The 23246-nt window shown below is 39.8% G+C and overlaps 1 protein-coding gene across 2 annotated transcripts; it reads right to left on the bottom strand.

Moving 5' to 3' along the window:
- ldlrad2 (low density lipoprotein receptor class A domain containing 2) lies at positions 1-22505 on the bottom strand. Of its 2 annotated transcripts, none has more exons than XM_031875605.1 (5): positions 21122-22505; positions 16962-17447; positions 10052-10201; positions 9678-9815; positions 1-1894 (listed from the first exon to the last, which is right to left on the bottom strand). In XM_031875605.1, the coding sequence occupies exons 1-5, from the start codon at positions 21216-21218 to the stop codon at positions 1590-1592; spliced, it is 1176 nt and encodes a 391-aa protein (XP_031731465.1). In that variant the 5' UTR covers positions 21219-22505; the 3' UTR covers positions 1-1589. The 2 variants fall into 2 exon arrangements, with proteins under 2 accessions (XP_031731465.1, XP_031731464.1); XM_031875604.1 differs by having other exon boundaries at positions 9678-9818; positions 21122-22504.
- Between the last annotated feature and the right edge of the window lie 741 nt (positions 22506-23246).

The raw sequence follows: 23246 nt of genomic DNA, 5'->3' as shown, positions 1-23246 counted from the left end.
ATTCATGCTAACCTCTTCAGGAACCGCCATTGTTGTTTGGAATAAACCGTTTCCTCTCTGGGTCATCTCCCTCACACCTAAACCACACTCTTGGCTGCCACTAGCTCCTGATTGGTGGCATTACTTGAAACTTAATGGATGTTTGTGTGACAGGTGATCCTGTGATCCCAGGTAAATATGAATGTATGTACGAAATGTCATTACATTCTGTCCAATAGTTGTTGATATATTTCAGTCTGGATCAAAGTGGTGGACCCACTGATTAACAAACCAACAATTTCCATGCCACTAGCATGGCTGAACACACAACACAGAAAAACAGACTTGTTTATCTGCCACGTGATGGTGGCATGTAACGACAAACATGTTTGAAGACACAGCAAGAGAGTATGTTTCTTCTTGTCAGTTTACTAGTTCTGATGAGCTTCACCATCAGACAAACCTGACACATTTGTAGAAAACAGGCAGGCTGAGATACAGTCAAGACTTTAAAAGTTCAGGTGACGACAACTATATGGTAGTTGGTAGAGGGGTTGTTTATGACGGACACATGGGCCTGTGCGCATTAAATGACAATACATGATCACACCAATACAAACACTGGCGGAAAAATGGGAAAGAGTTATAATTCACATCTTTATCATTTCAAGTTAAAATTGTATTTAATTTTCTTCACCTCATTTTAAAATTTCTTGTGATTGGAAACTATCAATACAGTTCTGTTTTTTATTTTTTATCATTTCATTTTTATATTTCCGCCTCTCAGAAATGTGCCCACCACACCTTGTAATCTATTGGAGCTGAAAGAACTTGATTGATTTCAGTTGTTTAATTAGGAATAGTTTTTGTTGTAGTTTGCTTTACGTTTATTTCACACACAATACTCCCGCTATACACTGGACGACTTTGTGCTCTATCCATAAAGTCCACATTGGCTTCTATGTGGAACAACAGCGGACTGATGGGAGGAGAGTGGAAAGTTTGGAGGAAATTCTCCAGCTGAGAACAGCTGTTGTTACCAGGTGGGTGACTTTATAGTTCTGGGGCTGTTTCCTCAGCATGTGTCCGTGGTACACTTTGGGTCAAAGCTGTGGACTGGAAGTGTGGTTTCACTGTGGGAATAAATTGTTTCCTCTAAGGCAGAGCAGAAAACTATGATTATATACAAACAAACGTATGACTCAAACTGAACACTCTTCATTGTCTCCTCTGAAAACCGGCCAAGTAACAGATAACTTGGGCAAAATGTGTTGTAAACAAAAACGTTTCTTGAGTAATTGTAAGAACCGTTACTCCTATCCATTTCAGATACATTCATACTTTATACACAATCCGTAGTCATACAGTACCCTGCTTCACCTTCTCATAACAACATAAACACATCACTTGCATCGTCATCACATTTAAAGCACACAAACCACAGTATAATTTGCAAACTGGACCACATTGGTCTGACCTTCACTATAAAGATGTCGCGCAGCCTAATGCAGTAACTGTTCATGTTCACTACTGATCACAGCTCAGTATACCTGCACACTGTTCCCAAGTCTCAGTATGTGAAAACTGATCAAGCTGATCATCCTCCTGCTCTAAACAGCTGCCGTGATAACATTTTCATCAACACCATTGGCGGTGGCCGCCGTGCCTGTCGGGTCCCCATTGGATGGTGTGTGTGGGGTGACCTTTGCCAGTCGGTGCTCCTTGCTGTGGGTGCAGCTGCGGGCGCAGAGCTGGCAGGAGGCACAGGCTGAGTTGCAGCAGGGCAAGAAGCGGCAGATGCTGACACGCCACAGGAACCAGCCGGGCGACCAGCAGCACCAGCAGAGCACCACGCCGCCGGCCACCACACCCAGGATAATGTAGAGAACCAGCAGGGACAGGGAGGCAGGGGAGTCTAGGGATCATACAAAAATAAAATTATTGTTATTCACATGGCAGCAGTATTTAATGTAAGTTATAATGCAGGTGGGAAGCACTCATATAACTTATATGTTATTAACCAAACTACTTCAGGAATTTTTTTAGGGTTTGAACTTTTCAGTGTGTATACTGTCACCACGAGCTGCAACAGACTAAGGAGGCTCACACACCACTCACTACTGAAACGGTATTGTATCTGCCAGGAACCAAATCTTCCAGAGGCTCCTCTCTTCTGTGTAGGCCTGACTACAAATGATAGAAATATAAAACTTACACTCGCTCATAAGAGCACTAAATGTGGAAATGTAGATCCCCTGCTGAAAATAGTCCCCCAACAAATGCACTTTTAATCCTGTGCGAGTAAAGCTAGCTAAAAACTGCATTTAGATTTACGTCTTCAGAAGGGATGAATGGGTTTGGGGATGAGAGTCACAGGTCTCACAGTGTTTATTAACCACAGATCCCATAAAAGTATTCAGCGATGGACAAACACATGGTGGTTCTATGGGGATCATGTGGTCTTTTAAGTCTGGCCCCCCTAACTGTGGTAAATATTTTCAAAAGAAACAAAAATTATAGAAATACTCAACCAAAAAATAAAATAATAACGCTGTATAGTAGGATCATTTTAGGTGACGGACCCACTAGATTTTGATTTGAATTTATTTTGCACCGGTTTTGCAAGAAAATAATGGAATGCAGAGGCCCTCCGATTAGTAGAGCAAACACTGTTCATCAAACCATGGAAAGAAATCCTCTTTGAGCTTTTCAGTTCCAACACCAGTAATCACTGCTTCATGAGTTTTTTTCTTAATCTGCACCAGGCCTGGAGAGAAGTTATGTTTTCAGTTGTGTGTGTGACTGTGTGCGTCCTTGACTGAGTGAGTGTGCACCTCTGTGTCTGTCCACAGCTAATCCCGCATTCTGCTCCACATAGTTATGGCTGCATGCTCACAGCACCCTCATGGTTGCAGTGACTCACACTTTGTCAGAGGACCTTTTAATACCTGTTTTATACTGCCACTGACCGCCTGCTGACTCCTAACTCACCACTCTTAAGTGTCCCTCTGCGTGTGGCGGAAACACTTTACACACTGTGATGGTTTTGGACAGTGTGTTTGGCTAACCGCTAACAGCTAACAGCTAACAGAATACCTCGTCGCCACTCAGCTTGGTGAGTTTACCTTTGTGTTCTGGCACAGTTGTATGAAGTGTATTATACAAGGACTTCGAGCCCAGTGTATAACGTTAATCATTACAGAGACACCTGGCTGAGATCAGGGGTCTCATTAATAAAACAGTGCGTAGGATTCACACTAAATGTTTTGTACTAAAAAAATCTAATTTATCAAACCTTGCCAGTGTGCAATTTCCTTTTATAAATCCCAAATCAACCTGTAAATGTGAGCAGCTGGTTCAGCCTCACATCCCACCCTCTACACGCCATGAATGGTCAAAGCAAAGCACCTCATGAATGTTGATGCATAGAAATGAGCTGCTGATCAGTGTTTACGGTGAATCACGGACACTACCGAGAGGAGTACCAAGCAAAGTTTTTGTTTTACACAGAAATCAAAGCTCACTTCTAATTCTTCCATTTACGCAGTCCTAACAGTGCCAGAGTATCTATCGTGCAACACAACACATCACGAGTGTCACCGCAGTATTTATGTTTACAGCAATCACACTGATTGATTCCAAAATGATCGCAACAAGCATTGGTATCCACCACTCTGATTGAAAAAGGAAGTTTGATAGGTGAACACAATTTATTTATTTATTCATAAATAAATAAATATTTATTTAAACATAAGTTTTCTTTTGGCATTATGATTAGGACTGGTAATGAGGATATGGAGTGATGGTTCGAGAACCGTCACTGGCTTTATTATTTTATTTATTTGCTAATTTACATAATCCTTATGTTTAGGTGGGGAAGGTTTGCCAGGTGAGGTGAAGGTGTGTGACAGTCACCATGGTTACTCCTCTGCTCCAGTGACCTATGACACTCTCATCAGACAGCTGTTTACAGTTTGTCTGTGTACAGTATGCTGTATCTGTCCCATCGCTCCCTATGGAATAAACCATAAATGAATACAGTTGTGTTCACTGCAGCGATTTTACTCACACTACTACTACTACTAACACTGTGGTGGAATATTTCTAGGTTAATCGGGAGAAGAGAGTTCCTGTTCACAAATTAATAATAATGAAGTCATCAGAAGATTCAAAGTTGTCTTTTTCCATTTATTCTCTTGCAGGGGGGAAGAGTGCACAACACAGTACGTATTCGGCAGCATGTTGTAAAGACTTCTCCGAACTACAGGATTCACCACCTTTTATACACGGAGAGGTCCTTTTTTGCAGATAAATCATACACAGGAGATGAGGGGCCCTCTGACACAGGTTAAAGGCTTCTGCTCATTATTTAGTTCCTGTCAGGTGTGTTCGCTGGGACCCAGTCACAGTTATCACGATAGACCCTCTTTACTGCATAGTTTTGAACACACGTAAGTTTCAGGTTCACAACTCGGTCACACAGAGGCCTTCAACATATTTTTCCCCTCACAGTCTTCACTTCCCCTTCTTGTGTGGGAGTGTGTGATAAACCAAAAGTAAGAGAAAACAGGACATCTGGTTCATAAATTGAATAACTACTTCTGCAGGACTGCTGTTTTGTGTCTGTCTGTGTTCATCACTTTCAGTGGTACATGTTTTAAAACATAACATGATACTATAACATATTTTCCCATTACAACACTTCTTTATATTTCTACTCCACTATAGAGGCAAAGATTATATTTTTTACAATTACTACTATTTACCTGACAGCTTTAGTTACGAGTTACTTTGCAGATTCAGATTAAAAATACAAAATATAATCAATGAATTGTTGGGATCTGACCATGTGCCTCGCCCATGTGCTTTGAGACAAAGAAATCAGGCCTTCCTGTTTGCAGAGCAACCTGGAGCCTGATTTGAGTTTGTGATAAGAGGAATGTTTAGGCCATGTCCATACTACGTTTTTACTCCGTTTTTGCTATGTTTACACTGAGCGGCCACACTACGCCGGAGTTTTGGAGCACCCTAAACGGAGGAGTCTGAAAACTCCCCCGAGGTTGGAGGTGTTTGAGAACTCCGGGGTTGCGTTTGCGTGTGGACAGTCGGATACGGATGTGCTTAGAAAAAATTATGCCTGCACCCATGTTCGCTACTGGATTGTTTCTTGGCAACCATGACGTCTCCGTCCCTGATTCGTCACACTCATTATCACGTGACCCGTACCCGGAAGAAACAAACTGGGCTACCAGCGATTCATTTCAACATGGATAACTAATTGCAAGCGTTGCTGCTAGCACAACAGCTAGCAGCTGTTGTGCAGTAAAAGTCTGCATTTCTGTGGAGGAAGCAGCTGTTATTGGAGTGATTAGCGAGCGGCGTGGTCATCAGCCCAATGGAGCAGCTCCTTGTTTTTAGATTCTAATGAGAAGACACGCTGCACTAACGTTTTACTTATTCCGTTTGGTAGCCTTGAGAGACTTTAGTCTGTAAGTATGTCTTTATGAAGCATGAAAAGATGTACGTAGATATATTCTATTCGCGTGTTTAGTGTAACATTTGTGTTGTATTAAATGCTAATCGCGGTTAGCATTTCTCCATTGGCGGTAATGTTAAAATTAGCTTAGAAGCTAGCTAGGCGGACATGATGTTCAGAGCTACTAGTGAGAACAGACACCAACAACACGGAGGAAACGAGTGAGAGACGTGTTGACCACATTGATAGACCCATAATCTAGTAAACGTTTACGTGTAAGTGTTGATGTTAAAGTAAATTTGATGTGAGAGAGGGAGATAGACCCGCAGCGCTGTAATGCTAATCGCGGTTAGCATTTTTCCATTGGCGGTAATGTTAAAATTAGCTTAGAAGCTAGCTAGGCGGACATGTTCAGAGCTACTAGTGAGAACAGACACCAACAACAAGGAGGAAACGAGTGAGAGACGTGTTGACCACATTGATAGACCCATAATCTAGTAAACGTTTACGTGTAAGTGTTGATGTTAAAGTAAATTTGATGTGAGAGAGAGAGATAGACCCGCAGCGCTGTAACTACGTCTGAAAAATAAAACTTCTAAAACTTTCCACGAACTGTCTGTTTGAGTTTATAGAGGAAGATCTTAAGTATGAAATACAACCTTTCATTGTTAAAGACTACTTTATTACTCTGTCGTATTTTTTTAACTAAGCAAGCAATCCACTTCCTGTTTACACCGTCACGCGCATGCCCAGTGTACGTTAATGGTCACGTGCTGTCCGCCTTCGAAGGCTGCCATGTGGATGCAGATCAACTCGAGAATGATGCTGAAACTCCCATGTGGACGGAGATCGGTTATATTTGACAACTCTGCATCCAAGTAAAAACGGAGTAATGTGGATAGGGTAGATGCGAAAGCAATAAAACATCAACACTGCGATCTAATTGGCTGAGAGCCACAGACACCCCATGACCACTGTGGTTCAGCCCCTGTTTCTATAAAACAGCCTTGCTCCCCCATCTCTATGCTTTTCCCTCGACCACCTCGGTTGATCAAGGAGGCACATGCAAACATGCAAACATAACTCACCAAAGTCATATTTTTTAACCAATTTAGACATGCATCTTTAGAAAGAAAAGTGGCATTTTAAAGCTTAATTCTACCAACAATATGAAGGTAAAATTTAATAACAAGCCACGTGGCACAGAGCAAACACATGCAAACAGACACTGCAGCAAAATAAAAACATAGCCGATAAAGGTATAAAATAGGAAAAGGAGGCTGTACAAAAAGAAAATCCTAGGTTTAACAGTTTTACATTCGCTGGACGTATCTACTGGACTGTTCGTTTTGTTTTTGTTCGCATCCTGGACGAGGAAGCGAACAATTTTCCTGCAGAAGTGAAGAAACAGACTCTTCAGAGAGAGAGAAGCACATTTCTCCTCTCCACCCAAGTCGACTTTGTGCTAGCCGTAAGGACGAAATTCTCTGCTAGCGAGATAATCTATTACATTACATTGCATTACAGTCATTTAGCAGACGCTTTTATCCAAAGCAACTTACAATTCAGATTCTATCACATTCATACACCGTAGGCACAGCTACGGGAGCAATTTTGGGGTTAAGTGTCTTGCTCAAGGACATATCGACATGTGACTAGCCTGAGCCGCAATCGAACCGCCGATCCTTTGCTCTCCACTTAGCCACAGTCGCCTCTATTGCGCCGCACGGAGCCGCGTTGCCTGAGTTCCACCGACAAACTCGGGAGGACCACATCTTCAACCACGTAATCACCTCCTAGTAAGGCTACTTACGGTGTCTGGGCTAGATTTAGGTTATTGTGTTATAATCTTGTTTGTGTTTAAGTTACTGTGTCATTTTTATAATGTGGTGTGTATGCTCAATAATCATATTAACATCGAGATTGTTAATGTTATGTAGAAGTTACTGTGTATTTCATACTACTGCAATCGTGTTGAGATGGTTCACCGCTAGTTGTTTCTCATCAGTTCAGAGGTCAGAACCGCGGCTGTGCGAATCAAAGAGTCGTCAGCTGTGTTTCTGTAGATGAGAGAACAATCTTCCGTGCGGGGGGGATCTTTTGTTTTTGGAGGATTTATTTTGTTTTCTTTGCTTTCTCTCTTCTTTTACTAACCCACACACACATATAGCTGTAGCTCCGGGGTTTTACTTACTGCTTTAGGCACATAACGAGAGCTCTATTGTCCGCCATTTTAGAGTCTCGTGCCATCTTGTGGTCTCGCGAGAGACGCCATTACGTTTTAGATTACGTCATACGTGGTCTGAGCTGTTCTCTCGCCTCCCCCCCTACACACACACACACTGCATGCACACACGTACACACACACACTCCTCCCCTCACCACAGTTTGTTGATTTTAGATAGCGTGCTCATAAATGTATAGTTGTTAGTTTTAGATATTAGTTGACTAGATCATTATTATTGGAACTTAATAAACTGTTATATTTTAAAGAGCAGCTGTGTGTGATTACTTTGTGCATGTATTGTGATAATAGCTGGATATGTGGTCTGTTGCTCGAACTTAAACCTTCACTTTCACTCTGAATGTGGAATAGTACTTTGACTATTGACATTGTGAGTGAATACTAATTATGAGACTTAGTTTATCATTTGGTTATTGGTCCCTGTTCACAGGGTGGTGCCCTGTTATTAATAATCGTTAATTACTGACATTAATAATTCTATTGATGTCAATAATTTAGTTTTCTTATATGCTGATAACTAAAACACGCTCCTTTTCGTTCCCAACAGAATAAATAAGTTGTTGGAAAATGAGGTAACTGGACTGCAAACAATAGTAATTAAAGTACTAATTTTGCAGAAACATGATCCCTGTCAGTGTTTTACTATTATATACGAATATTACATATGTATATTTTTTGGGTCCTTGTTCCTGCTGCAGATATTTCAGGTGGAGCTCATTTTAACTCCGTTATACTCTGTTGTTCAGTTTGGGTTGTTAGGAAGGGTTTGAAAAGTAAATTTCCCCACTGCGGGACTAATAAAGGATTATCTTATCTTATCTAACTAAAGCTGCCAGACAAATGTAGTGGAATAAAAAGTACAATATTTCCCTCTGAGATGTAGTGGAGTGGAAGTACAAAGTTTAATAAAATAGAAATACTCAAGTAAAGTACCTTGAATTTGTACATAAGTACAGTACTTAAGCAAATATACTTAGTTACATTCTACCACTGATCATAATATTTACTCTTACCACTCACAGCTTATCAAAACGATACAATTTACTGCTTTTTATAATATTGAGCAGGATTGAGGTCAGTCTATTGGTCCGGCCCCACAACAGTCCCTGTTTCTCATGTGGCCCCTTGGGAAAAATAATTGCCCAGCCCACCCCTGGTCTAGATAATGAAAATCAGGAACATTTTGGGGAATACATCTTGCTATGCCTTCTTATCCAATCAGAAGAAACATCAAATTCAATTCAATCTTTATGCCCAATTCAGAGATACAGGTCCAACTTCCAAACTGCAAACCTGTCTGACCGTCTTGACAAAAGTTGACTGTAACTGTCATTTAAGTTGCTCCCTGTGCAGTCAATAACCATAGATATTGATATGCCTGGAGCGACTGTTCAGTATTTACACTCTTAGAAAATGAAAGAAATTCAACCACAGCTAACAAGTCTGTTCGTCCAGCCTATGGTCCCTCACAGTGGGCTGACCAGGGTGCATTGAAATGGATCTCAGCTAGTAAATAGCTGGCAATTTGCACAGCAGGCTAATGTGGATCCCCCTCTCCCACTCTCAATGCAACAGTCAGAAGAGAAGAATAGCTGTTTTCTTAGGCCAGAGTTGGCCGGGCTTAAAAGCAATCAGAAGCTAACAGGTGGGCCCAGACAGTCCGTGTTTGCACCTCTGACGCTCGAATAAAGACAGATCACTCAAAAGGCTACTCCTCATCGTGAGAATCCAACACTGTTTATTGGTTTACAAGGCTTTAGTGAAATGAACAACTCAATGTTCACCTCAATTAGTTTTATGCCCAGTCATCAGGACTCTTTGCATCCGAATGGGCACTTATTTAGTTTGTATACCAACCAACTAACTATAGGACATAAGCTTAGTGCATTACACTTTGATTGATTCCTTGATTCCTGGTATAGAGTGTTTCTACTAGTTGAATTAATAGACATATACTGTGTCAAAGTTACAACTCACCTGTTACAGACTCATGACTGGGAGCACTGTCTGGCACGCCACAGTTGTTATGAGTAGAAATCGGCACTGTGGGTGGATTCACAAAAGGTGGGGGTGGGGTTGCTATTGGCGGCGGAGGTTCAGGAGGTAAAAGCTGACCTGCTGATGAAGGACAGATTAGGGTCAGATTTTAAATGGTGGGAAAAGCTATGTTGTTGAACCATAAAGATACCCCCATATATTTGCTGTAGTGCTCCAAAATCCAAAAATCTTACAAACACATAGTTGTGAAGCATCAACTATGACATTTTGAGCGTGTTGTAATAAAATCAGGGACTATATAGTATATACTATATACATATCAGCATCACCTGTCACCTCATCACTTAACTGACCTTTACAACCTGTGGTCAGGTTTTCCTCCAGGTCACTTGCATCCCCACAGTTGTCAATGCCTTTATCGTCACACACCAGACTGAGAGGGATGCACTTCCCATTTCTGCAGGTGAAATAGGGCTCATTACTGCACTCTGATTGGTTGAAACCTGTAGGGGAAGAAAACAATTAAGGGATTGGGGCAATTGCTGATTAAAGATATAAATGAGTGACATACAATTTAGCCAATCAGCGTCCTCAAATAGATTCAGCTTGGGGCCAAACTCCCGAGCTTGCACGTCCTCGTCAGGAGAAGTCTCTACAGGCGAGCGCGAGCGCCAGCGTGAGCACCACTCCTCCAAGACCCGTTTGAGAGGAGAACTTTGGCGGAGAAACTGCAGGCCAAATAGCTGATCCCAGATCATCCTGACCTCACAATCAGACAGCAGACTAACGGGAAAGGGAAGCAGTACATGCGATGCTTCTCTAGTAGCTGTACACCAGACACGTTTGGCTAGCTGGATGCAGTCATGGTAATGACGTATTTAGCTTTACAACGGGGACAGATACAGCACGGACAGTTACGGGAATGAGGGATGAGGAAGTAAGGAAACATGAAAACTCTGTCAAGCTACCATATTAGCCAAAGTGAACATCTTTTCTTGTACATAGTTGTCCTCAGTCTCATCTGCTTAACTTGGTCATGGAGGCATCAACATTTAATTGAGATGGTAAATTAACAGTGAAAACTCATCATAGCTTAATTTAACATCAGTATTGCTAAATTCACTTAATGTTTACTTCTCCTGATCTTTACCTCCCTATAACAAGGTCCATAGGGACATCTCAATAAACAAACATGTTCTGTTATATTATATTTTTATTTTTTGAAGAAAATCTTTGAAACTATGTTTACTTTCACAAAATCCACTTTTTTGAAGAAAATCTTTGAAACTGTTTACTTTCACAAAATCCACTTTTTTGAAGAAAATCTTTGAAACTATCTTTACTTTCACAAAATCCACTTTTTTGAAGATAATCTTTGAAACTATCTTTACTTTCACAAAATCCACTTTTGGCCTCTTCCAGGCCTGAAACGTCTTTTAAGAGCATAAAAGGCTGAGAATGTACCTTAAACCCAGTGGCGGGCTGTCAAGCCTTCTCTGCTGGCCTAAACAGAATCACAAAGTTATGTGGTCATAAGGTGGTATTTCAACTGCAGGACAGCAGTGAAGGCCCAGGTATAAAATGCATGGCCCGCCACTGTATTATATATATAGATATATACTGTATATATATATATATCTATATGTATGTTTTATATTATACTGAATATTATTATATGATATATATATATATATATATATATATATATATATATATATATTATACTGAATTCCCTGTGAGGTTGACAAAAATGATATGTCCTGAAGTGTTCATCAAAGTGTTATTTACTGCTTTTTTTCGTGTTGGAATATATGTTAAATATTTAACTGCAAAATGCGTGTTTGATACCTTAATTTTTTTGCATTAAATCATACTGGGATGTTTGCTGAAATTGATTGGATGGCCCTACCTAGAAAAGTTTTCACCAGCCGCCACTGCTCAGGCGGCAACCTTCTGAAAAGTGATGTCCACGCTTCATGTCTTAAAGCTGCATTCTCTCTAATGTCCATCAGGGGGCGACTCCTCTGCTTGTATAGAAGTCTATCAGAATATGACTACACTTCTCTCTTGATTTATTACCTCAGTAAAGATTGTAAACATGAGTTTATGGTCTCAATCTCTAGTTTCAAGTCTTCTTCAATACAGCATGATGTTCAATTAGTAAATTATGGTCCATTTAGAGTCAAATAGACCTTAAAGCAGAGTATGCTGTAGGGCGGGGCAACCTTGTGATTGACAGGTCTGGGAGTTGAGTGTTTTTCGTCTTAGTACTTTAACCCTTTCCCAGTGGGCTTTTAGTTAATGAACTTTAATTGTAACATTTTGTACACCTAAAAATGATTCAGTTGGAAAAAAAATAAGATGACGGCCAAAATAAAAAGATTTTCCGTGAAATTGCTACTTGTGCGTTTTCCTTAATAGATTGCCCATGATGACTTACAGTTTGCATATTATGAATGATATGATGTGTATAGTTCTGCTATGCCTTTGGGGTAGTGAATGATTAAAACCTTTGTGAAGGATATTTGCACTAAATGCTGTCAAAGCTAAATCGATGCACATGGTTTGGCTAAAGCAGAGGTCGGCAACCTGCGGCTCACGAGCCGCATGCGGCTCTTCAGCCCCTCTGTTGCGGCTCCCTGAGTCTACATCAGGGGTCCCCAACTGGCGGACCAGATCCGGACCAAGGACCTAAATCCGATTGATAATTCGGAATTATACATATTAGGCACTGAGTTTATACTTTAACCGGCGCCTCTTATTCAGCCGTTACGGCACTTGTTCGGCGGTGCAGGAAACACACCGACCAATGCATTGTAAATCACATCAGGTGATGCAGCTCAGCCAATCAAATATGGGTATTCTGACAAGTTTCCTGACTCGAGCGAGGTTTACACACACACCGTGACACACGGGGGGAGAGATGAGGAAATAGAAAGAAGAGCAGGGAAATTGCGCTGATCGAAGAAGATATCTCGCATGACGTTCTCCAAAAAGAGAAACATGTTCAGAGAGAATATAATTTATAAGCAAGAATGAACAGAATCTTATATGTTAATTATTCCCACAGGCAGTCAAATCCTCTACCTCTGTCAAGCGCTTTTCCCCCGCGAACGCGAACGGCTAATCATGATTTTCAGACCCACGCCCTCGGTAATCTATCAATGGATAAATCCAAAAAAAGAAAAGTCACGGAGGAAAATAGAGAGTTTGACTCTGCGTGGACGGACGTATTCATTTGCTTTCACTGCCAACGATGCTGACTTACCTCTATGCTTCCAGAACAAACACACAGCATGTGCTGAAAAGTGTCACGCTGGAGATGAGCGACAAAGAGCGATTCCTCAACTGCTGCAGCAAACTGAGCTCTTCATAATAGTTTGATATTGTTATGACAGGTAAAATTGCAGTAAAATGTGAAGAATTGTCTTTATTCTTGTTCTATATTTTCAGAAATACAACAAACTATAGTTTTTGTATATATAATATAACTATATATAACACTTTATAAGCTGTGACATCAAATAGCTTTTGTGGCTCCAGACGAATTTTATTTGGTGGAAAATAGGACAAAATGGCTCTTTGGATAGAAAAGGTTGCCGACCCCCGGGCTACAGGAAGGGGTTAATGCAAAATTGAATTGTCACCTGAATCTCATTTTTAGCATGAAGTTTATTTTAAAAACAAAAATCTGAAAAGCTGAAGTTCAGCTTTTTAGTAAGACAGAAATCTTCTATTCATTTAGAGCAGGGGTGTCAAACTCATTTTCACTCTGGGCCACATCAGCATCACGGTCGCCCTCAAAGGGCCGGTTGTAAATGTAAGATTGTGTAAATGTAACTACTCCTAACATATTGGTAAATAACTGTCTCTGCATTTGATTATTGTTTATTCAAGTGTTAAAATATTGTACGTGCAGTTATATAAATGTAAAAATATATTTAAGCACATTTCTGTTATTATAACTTAAATCCTTTTAATTTAGGGTTAAGAAACCCACATTACTCTATCAAATATCAAACTTTAAAAGAAAATATCAAAGACAAATATCAAACAAGTTATTACAATAACTTTGTTCAAAGCTTAAAATCCTTTCAAGGGTGCGTTTGCACAATCCAACATGAAGTATTTCATGTGTTGTAAAGCCACGTTTAAAGTAGTCTTCAATGTACTCACAATACATTTCCATGTCAAATGTACAGTAACCAGCCAAAGAGCTGCTTCTATGACTGTGTGTTTAAGTATCTCATAATTATGACTTTCTATCTCATAGTTATGACTTTCTATCTCATAACTTCGACTTTCTATCTGATAATTTCGACTTTCTATCTCATAATTTCGACTATGGGGATATTTTTATTATCAAAGTTAAACGCCGATATGGAAAAACTGCTGTCTTGCAGCAGGATGCTGTCATTTCGCGGGTCACAAAATCGCCGACGCATTGTGGGAGATGTAGTTTATGGTCACTGTAAAGCAGCATAGACTTTAATTCTAAGACAATCATATGCCATTTATATGGAAGCCCATTTCCGGCAGCCAAAAAAAAAACAATACAAAAAAAGATGAAAAGTTAGACTTGATAATAAAAATATCCCCATGGCACTTTTGGTGCATCCATCTGTAACCATGACACTGATCAGATGTTTCCAGTTGCTGTTCAATGAAGGTTGCCACCTCAGCCACATCGGTTTTATTCTTTCTACTCCAGAGCTGCTTCTTGCTTAAAATCCTTTCAAGGGTGCGTTTGCTCAGTACAATCCCATAACGTGAAGTATTTCATCTGTTGTAAAGCCACGTTTAAAGTAGTCTTCAATGTAGTCACAATACATTTCTATGTCAAATGTAGGGTAACCTATGAAGAGCTGCTTCTATGACTGATGTGTTTAAGTATCTCATAATTTCTATCTCATAGGTATGACTTTCTATCTCACAATTTCGACTTTCCTCGAGGAACACCATAGAAAAGTCCGTGCTTTGATTTGGTATCTAAAAATGCTGACATTTGAAAATTTATGAAAGAATTGTATTTCATATGCCATTTTTAGAATAGGTACATATTTGTACTGCATGCAAAATAAACTGCATGTTTTTTTCTCAAATGGCATGTGATTATCATAAAGTGGGCGTGTCGGTAAAGGGGAGACTGATGGTTCCCATAGAACCTATCTTCATTCAAATATCTTTAGGTGTTGAGGGTCAAGGGACCCTGTAAATATGGCCATGCCAGTTTTTCCCTTGCCAAAATTTAGCCTAAGTTTGGAGCGTTATTTAGCCTAACATGACATGGGTAGTACGAATGGATTCATCAGGTCATCTAGTTTCATATGATGTCATTATCTCCAGCTTTAAAACCTAGGCTGCTACAGCATCTAATAGACGGTAATGCCGACAATGCCCCAAGACACGATAATGAAATAGTCTTTTAACCTTCATCTTTGTGTAAGGTAACATAAATGATCTTATACCTTCACCACAGACTTGCACATGCCCTGTTACCTCACATTACTTAAGCATTCGTAAATGTAAATGTGTGATCTGTTTTTACCTTAATGTCTCTTTGTGTTCTGAAAATATTGTTTATTAATAAATTAATTGCTTATTTGATTATGATTGCCTATCATAAAACAGTTATTGTTTTAAATTCAAGAAAACATGAAAAAAAACAACTTTTAAATCCCATCCCCGTTCATCTTGTGCAATAACAATATTTTTTTTAAATGACAAAAAATCTATTTCTTCATATTTTTTAGTGCTGGGCAAGTTAACGCGTTATTATCGCATTAACGCATTCATTAAATAATGCTGACAATTATATTATCACACGTTAACACAGTTGTTTTTTTTTTATTATTAAGCGGACATTTTTAACACAAAAACCGGGGAGCGAGCGGGGAGCAGGTGTTTGTGTGGCGTCACTTTCTTCTGCTGCCGCTCTCCCCCCCACCGGGTGACATGCCCGGTCCGGAACCCCTCTTCACTCTGTCACTTTCGGTCCCTCCTGTCTCTCACTTGCGTGCGTGTGTGTGCATTACAGGATCAAATGTGACAATATCTTAAATACATATTGTCGTGTTTTTAAATAAACATATAAGCACGTGAGAACAAACTGCTCTTAACTGCAACTCTTTATTAGCATAACTTCCTCATGCAGGTTACTGCCATGGTACAAACTACAGGTTCTCTTGCTTCATCTACATTCCCCTGGGTCCTAAGTCCCTCCAGGTACAGCTTCTTATCACCCTCTATGTACCGACATACATTTATAACAAATACCACACATATTACGGTAATCAGCGTTGCATATGTGCCTGACCAAAATACCAAAAAAAGCAAAAAAGAAATGATAAATTTAAATTATTTTTTTAGAGTTTTTAAAGTGTTTTGTTTGGAATATGTATAATAAGCATATCATTTATTTATTGCTACTGAGAATTTAACAAACATAAAAACGTGACGTAGATAGGTTGGCAGTTTTCAAGGTATATATTTCAAATTGCATCTATTACACACATGAAGATAAAGTTGTGAACACCGGCTGAATATCTATTATCAGAATCATTATGACTGTATTATAACTGCTAATGTGTAAAGAGACTACTGCTGTTAAAAATAACCTTATTTGTTTAAAGTGTTTTGTTCATATAGCAGTACTTTTAAAATAAAAGTGCGCAGTACACTACTTTTGAATTCATTATTGAACTTTGCGCATAACAATGCGATTAATCCCGATTAAAAATTGTAATCGTTGCCCAGCACTAATATTTTTATATCAAATCCAATAATTTTCTCTCCCTGTAAGCTAGTACCAACCAATTTCAACCAATAGTATCATGACATCCATCCATCAATATATCTGCACTTTAAGAACAAGCACCTAAAAAAAGCTCACAGTCAACAGTTTAATCACAAATCTCAATCATTATGTCAGTAACCATAGCGACAATACTGATGCTAACCCACACCAAGGAAAATTTGTACAGAAAAGCTACTTAGCAATAAACCGGGGTCTGACATCAGTAATGATGTTTCCTGCTACGTTACCAGTTCACTTTCACTGGAAAAGCATGGGATGGAACTGGCTAAGGACACAATTTGATGGAAGACAAGTAGCTATTGTATGAGAAAGATAATACACTCCATAGATTACATAAAATAACGGACCTCGTCCATTATTATCTGATTTCAGATCCTTACACCATCATATTATAGTATGAATGTGAGCATCTGTAGGATGGATGGACATGTTTGTGTCTTTCTTACCCAGTCTGAAGGACGTGAAGTCCCCCACAAAGTCGACTCGGGGCTGAGTCCCCCGGGTCACCAGCCTCAAGGTCAGGTAGTTCCCTGTGGACAATACTGGCCGGGGCGGGCTTTTCCCACACAGAGGGGGCCCGAGGGGAGGCGAGTTCCTGTCCCATCCATCATAGAACTGAACGTATGAGCCGGCGTAACACGGGTCCACCGAGCTTTCACCAGAGGTGGGCTCCAGTCTGGAGTTGAGAGGGGCGGAGCCACGAGGGGACTCTGGAAAGAGAGGGGCCGGGCTCAGAGGGGCCACTCGGAGCAGACTGTAGACCAGGAAGAAGCGGAAGTGGAACTGGACCTTGTCCTTAGGGGAGCTGGCCTGCATGGTGAGGTGGCAGTCAGTCGCCATTGTCACAAAGTAGTACTTCTTGGATTCCTGGTGCGAGTTGACGATCATGCCGTCGCCACGGATCGTCTGGCCACAGAAGTCCACCACGTTTACTGACAAGACAAAGACACATGAGACAGAGTCCACAGGGACAAGCTGACAAATGGAGCACGTCGGTAATGAAATGAGTCCAACTCCAAACAGACAGCTGTGTATGTTTGGCTTTTAAAGAAACATGTTATATTACTGATCACAAAAGGGATTGAGTCTTTATGAGTCTCATTCATGGCAGAGAAGAGAAGGCTGTTTTTAAGGTAATTAGACATTTTAGTTGTTGTGTAGAGATGTATAGATATAATTGAAATGACATGAATTCATTATCTGAGGAATGTGAGGAACATACAAGATTTGGGGCTTATTGATACTGTATGCCTTTAAGTATGACAGCGCAAAGTGCCTAAAATGTATGTTTTACTATGAAATTCAATAAAGATATATATAAAAAAGGATGGGTTCAGTCAGTATGATGTTACTGTTCCTCCACTGCAGCTCAACAAGGAAACACTGTCCAGGGAAACAAAAAGAGGGAATTGTATACAAACAACAGCCAGAAATCAAGAAACTAAAGCAATTCCAGTTGCTCTTGACTAAGTTTTTCAAATATTTATTTTTATTGAGCAAAGGATTATATGTTCAGCACATCGTTGTGTCAATTCCATTTGCATGAGAATCACAAAAACACTTTCATTTGCATTCACAAATATGAAAAGATTGCATCTTGAGAACAATATCAAAAATATGTAAAGCAAAAGGGACAAATCGTAAGAATAAAATAAATAAATCATTCAATAAGATTTGACAAAGATACAATGAATATGTACTAAAATAAAGGAGACATTAAGAAATTAAATCTAATTCTAGGAGAGTCTCTGAGAGTTGTTTTGCCATACAGTGTTTGTTTTCAACACACTGGATGTAGAAACTCCCACACATCAGGGTAAACCTGGTCGGCTAAATCATCCACAGGCTGGACCAAGACAGATGGGTGGGCAGATCCGGCTCCAGCAGCCCCCACCCAGCCACCCACCGCCCCCTGCCTCTGGGCCACAAGCCAAATAATGAGAAAATTTACGACCAACCCCAGAGTTTATTAGCTTGGTTTCCCTGGGAGACAACTAGATCCTCCTGCACTGACCTCCAGGAATGTCCCAAAGCCCGGGAGCCCCTGTTGGTGGGAAACAGCTCATCCTCTCTGCACCGCACAAGTAAACACAAAGCCTCGGGTGACACTGTCCAAAACATGGAGGACCAGAGGACATCCAGTAAAGATTTTTGCAGGCTGAACATTCAACTCTTTAAAATGCTGTCATTGTTAATGGACTCTGTTTCAGAGAGCAAAGCCAGAGGCTGAAGGTGCATGACACACTGTAGTGAGAAATGTGTCTGAGACAGCATTGTGTGGAAAAGGTCAGCAGCCTCACTGTCCATCATGTGTTATCCTAACACTGGTTACTCACCATAGGCTAGCATTCTGTCACTTTGCACTGAACAGATTCAGTCCTCTGTGGACCTACACACATAAACAGTGAATCAGCATGAACATAACTGGCTACAGCAGGGGTATTTTATCATATACAGAATTCTATATCAATACATATCATAATAGGTATATTTTTTGTAGATAAAAACACTAAACCTTTATTTATATCAAAGGCTGCTGTTAAGCACCCAGGGAGCAACTTGGGGTTCAGGGTCTCATTCAAAGACACTTTGACATGCAGACAGAAGGAGCCGGGGATCAAACCCTGGACAAATTAGTAATTATAGACACAGGACTATTTGTATTATGACCTACGTCGTCTTCTGTGTACCTAGAGTTTTTTTTTCTCATTTCCTGATTTTGAATCTCTTTGATTCCTTTCCTTGCTCCTTGAGTTGCATTTTAGGGACCGGGATGTCCTTCAGGATGAAGCGCTGAGGTAGTATCCGGGTCTCATGCTGGAGGATCGAGGAAATGAGAAACACTTTTGTTTTCAGGAAGCTCCCAATCAGTCGTCCTACCCAATCAGCACCACCGGTTCCATCTACAAAAGGCCCTTCTTCCTCCTCCTCCTCCTCCTCCCTTCCTCTCCCTCTCACTCATCCTGCAGGTCTTTTTTATTTATTTTTATTTTGACCTTCAATTAACCAGATAAGTCGATTGAGAACCAATTCTCATTACGATGTCGACCTGGCCTGCAGGGGCAGAGTCTCTCCTCACCACTTTGCTTACTCTTCATTATATTTTACATTACCTAAGAATATTAAATTGTGTTTATCCAACTTTGTTTCCCTCTTACTGTTGCTTTTTCCCTGGCTGTAATTTGTCTTACATACTTTGAAAATAATTACCTTTATCACATCACAGTAATGCAACAGGTTTAAAATACGATCTGCTCATTGATTTGCAACATTGCCCACAATGGTGTAATGCATATTAAAGAGCTACTTCAATATAAACACTACAGAAAGTTATTTTTGATTGAAATTAGTCTTATTACTTACTCGCTGATCAAACCGCTTGATAAATAACTTCAACATCATTCGATATCCATCGCAATATAATAAAATCAACTTTTGACCAAACAAATTAATAAAAACATAGTTCATTTTAAAGGACCATAACTGGCTCCCTCGCTGCAAATCACAGACTTTACACAGCAGCTATCCATTTTGCCAACCATACTCTTCTGTTCCAGGGGTCTCTTGGTTTCCATTCATTTCCATAAGATATGACAATATACTATCAGACAAGTTTGTGGTATTGGGCTATTTTGGTCTTCAACCATAAAAAACTTGTAACACAAAAAAGAATTGTCTCAATCAACCTGGGGAAGTTTCATGGTGTTCTTTTTTTTAATGTAATTGAACTAAACATATTTTTAAAGGCCGTTTTCTCAAAATGAATTTTTTCTCAGACTCTGATCCAGAAATCTCCACTTCAGCAGCTCTTACATACAACAAACTTTACGTTTCATTCCTCTCTATATTCTGAAGGTTTCTACAGAGGGGTTTGTTCATACATATCATTCATAGCTTACAACTATGAATGATAGGTACAACATTTTGTCCCTAAAAACATGCTGAAAATTAAATTTATTTTCATAGCTGTTGACAGTATTTTATGATGTATGGAGTGACACAAAGCGATATCCAAAATTCCCTCTGTAAAAACTTTAGATTCTAATATCTCAACAACATGAAACAATAATTCTGAACCTGGTTCACATTTATGTTCTGGAAAATGTATGGAAACTAGCTAATATTTCATCAGATAATGCCTAATTTTCATATTAAAAAATAACAAAAACCTGTAATACAAAAAAGAATTGTCCTAATATGAGTAATCTACTGGGGACGTTTCATGGTGCTATCTGTTATTTAAGATGTTTACACACTTCACCTGTAGTGTCTCTTATACTGCATCACAAAACGATTGTTTGACTTGCATTGTTAAGTCAGAACGCACATCTCATGACTTCTGAATGATCAGAAACAATGTGTGTGATGAGTGGAATACATCTTTAGCATCATAGAAACAATACAATTCAAGAAACAGAAATACGAGGTACATTTTGGTTACAGTGAATATGAAACTTTGCTGCTTACTTTAGAAACAATAGCTGTGCCACTGTCCCCGCCATGACAGCGTTACGCACAGACTATGAGGAGTTGTGCTCCTGCGTCACCTTTTAACGCGGTCCTAACGTCATCCATCAGTGAGTGAGAAGTGTGTCTGAGGTCTTACCGGTCTCGATGGCAGAGCTGTGGAGGGCCATAAAGCCGAGCAGGAGGAGCAGCCTGAGCAGCCGCCGCCGGCAGCTCTCCGCCTCTGCCTCCTTCATCACTGGGCTGAGGCACAAGTGCGCGGAGGAGAGCTCACAGAGGAGACACCGGACTCATTCCTACTGCTGCACGTCACGTCATATGCGTTCAGTGAAGGAAAAGATACAGTGTGTGGTATCTACACTGTAAAAAAGTCAGTCAATTTTACGGTGAAAAACTGTCAAATCACAACAGTAAGAGACCGTATATTATAAACATGTTGTTTTCAGTTTCCATGACAGTGAAACACCATAAATATATATGTCAGCCGTAAACAAAAAACAGTTGCAAAAAACCCATACCGTGATGTCTTATACATTGTCACTATATTTTTTACGGTGAAGTCCTGGCAACCACAGCTGCCGGTAATTTACCGTTGAGTTGCACTTTTCAAAAAAGTGCCGTAATATATCATACAGTTGTACTTCGTTTTTTTATGAGAAAAACTGTAATTAGGTTCACAGTATAGTTGCTGTTTTTAAAATGATTTACCATAACCATGTTTATAACATAGCTGCTATTTCTAAAGCAAATGACCATAAACAGGTTTATGATATCAAAAATAACAAAAAACAGTTCTCAACTGTGAAATCTACGGTTGCAGAAAAAACATACCGGGATGTCTTATACATTGTCACTTTATTTTTTACGGTGAAGTTCTGGCAACCACAGCTGCCGGTATTTTACCTTATATTACACAGATTAATTTTTTTACAGTGTAGCTGTGAGTTGAGGACAGCCCTGCTCTCTATCATAATAGCCTCCTCTTCTGGCTTTTATTCCAGTTGAACCTCCTCTCAGTACCGTGCATTCATGTGTCCCTTTGTCTCCATGACAACGCCGAACCAATCAGCTGTCAAGCCAGGAATAAACAAAAGTTGCCCCTCCTGATGTAAACTTCCACAATTGTGTCTATGTTAAGTGAGCTTGCATGCCCTGTAGGCTCCTTCTTCCTCATGAGTGTTACTTACACGTGTCAAATAAACGTTTAGAGGTCCACTGTGTAGCATTTATGGAGATCTATTGGATCCTATTGGAATATGATATTATTATGTATTCTCTCTAGTATATTCACCTGGAACTATGAACCGTTGTATTTTTTGTTAGGCCAGAATGAGCATTTATATCTCCATCATGGATGTGTCGAGAGAAGTGGATACACCACATTCATTCTTGTGACCGTTGTTCAGTGGTGCGTAAATGAAAATAAGTTAGACTATTGACTATAACGTTCATATAAAATGATCCCTAGATCTTCCAGCTATCTTCTGCATCAATGCAGAAGGAGCACTAGCATTTAAGCCCCGCCTCCCAGCCCAGCCTCGTTCTCATTCACATGAATGGCAGAAGGAAAATAACTCTGGATTAAGCTAGTAGTGCATTTTACAACTTTTAAGACCTAATGATTTAAATAAGGGCTATCTAAGTTTTCCTACTTGGAAGTTGATTTACCTAATATATATATGTATATATATATATATATATTTATTATCTGCTTATTCACAGACGTCTAGGTCCCAATGTAAGTCAATGGGAAAAGGTTTGTAATTCCACTTTTTGGACACTATGTTAAATTAGCTTCAAAGGCTGGCGCTCTTCCTAGGGGATTGATCTACACACCGCCATGTTTCTACAGTAGTCCAGAAGGGACAAACCAAACACTATATGGGTCATTTGCATTTTCGTGTTGACGTGCGGGTCACCATAGTTCTCCTACATGTTTGGGACATCCTTTGGTTGTAATTGCAACCTCACCGCTAGATGCCACCAGAACTTACACAGTGGCCCTTTAATGCTTCTCAACTGATCATCTCAAATATATATCCTAATTTATTTGTTTGTTTCCAAACTATCTTTTTTAAAGCATCAAAAAACATTCGTCATGAATCAATAAACAGAAGGGAATAGTGGGGACTATTTCTTTTCTACAGTATATGTGTTCATGTTGATGAAGGAACATGAGACTCACTGATGTGTATTAATGGAGCTATGGGACAGAGGAAGAATCCGGCTTTGTTACACACACAATACTTAATGTTAATAAATAC

Source organism: Anarrhichthys ocellatus, unplaced genomic scaffold (genome assembly GCF_004355925.1).
Source record: "Anarrhichthys ocellatus isolate YVR2014 unplaced genomic scaffold, GSC_Weel_1.0 scaffold92, whole genome shotgun sequence".
Lineage (NCBI taxonomy): Eukaryota > Metazoa > Chordata > Actinopteri > Perciformes > Anarhichadidae > Anarrhichthys > Anarrhichthys ocellatus.
The sequence above is the reverse complement of the archived record's forward strand: the minus strand, read 5'-3'. Positions and strand labels throughout refer to the sequence as shown.

What these genes read in the sequence shown, in the direction of transcription:
- ldlrad2 (XM_031875604.1), bottom strand. Translation starts at nt 21,218, where the DNA reads ATGAAGGAGGCAGAGGCGGAGAGCTGCCGGCGGCGGCTGCTCAGGCTG. An exon ending in CAGCTCTGCCATCGAGACCG is followed by an intron (nt 17,448 to 21,121) that starts GTAAGACCTCAG and finishes TTGTCTTGTCAG; the next exon opens with TAAACGTGGTGGACTTCTGT. An exon ending in CCTGACCACAGGTTGTAAAG is followed by an intron (nt 9,819 to 10,051) that starts GTCAGTTAAGTG and finishes GTCCTTCATCAG; the next exon opens with CAGGTCAGCTTTTACCTCCT.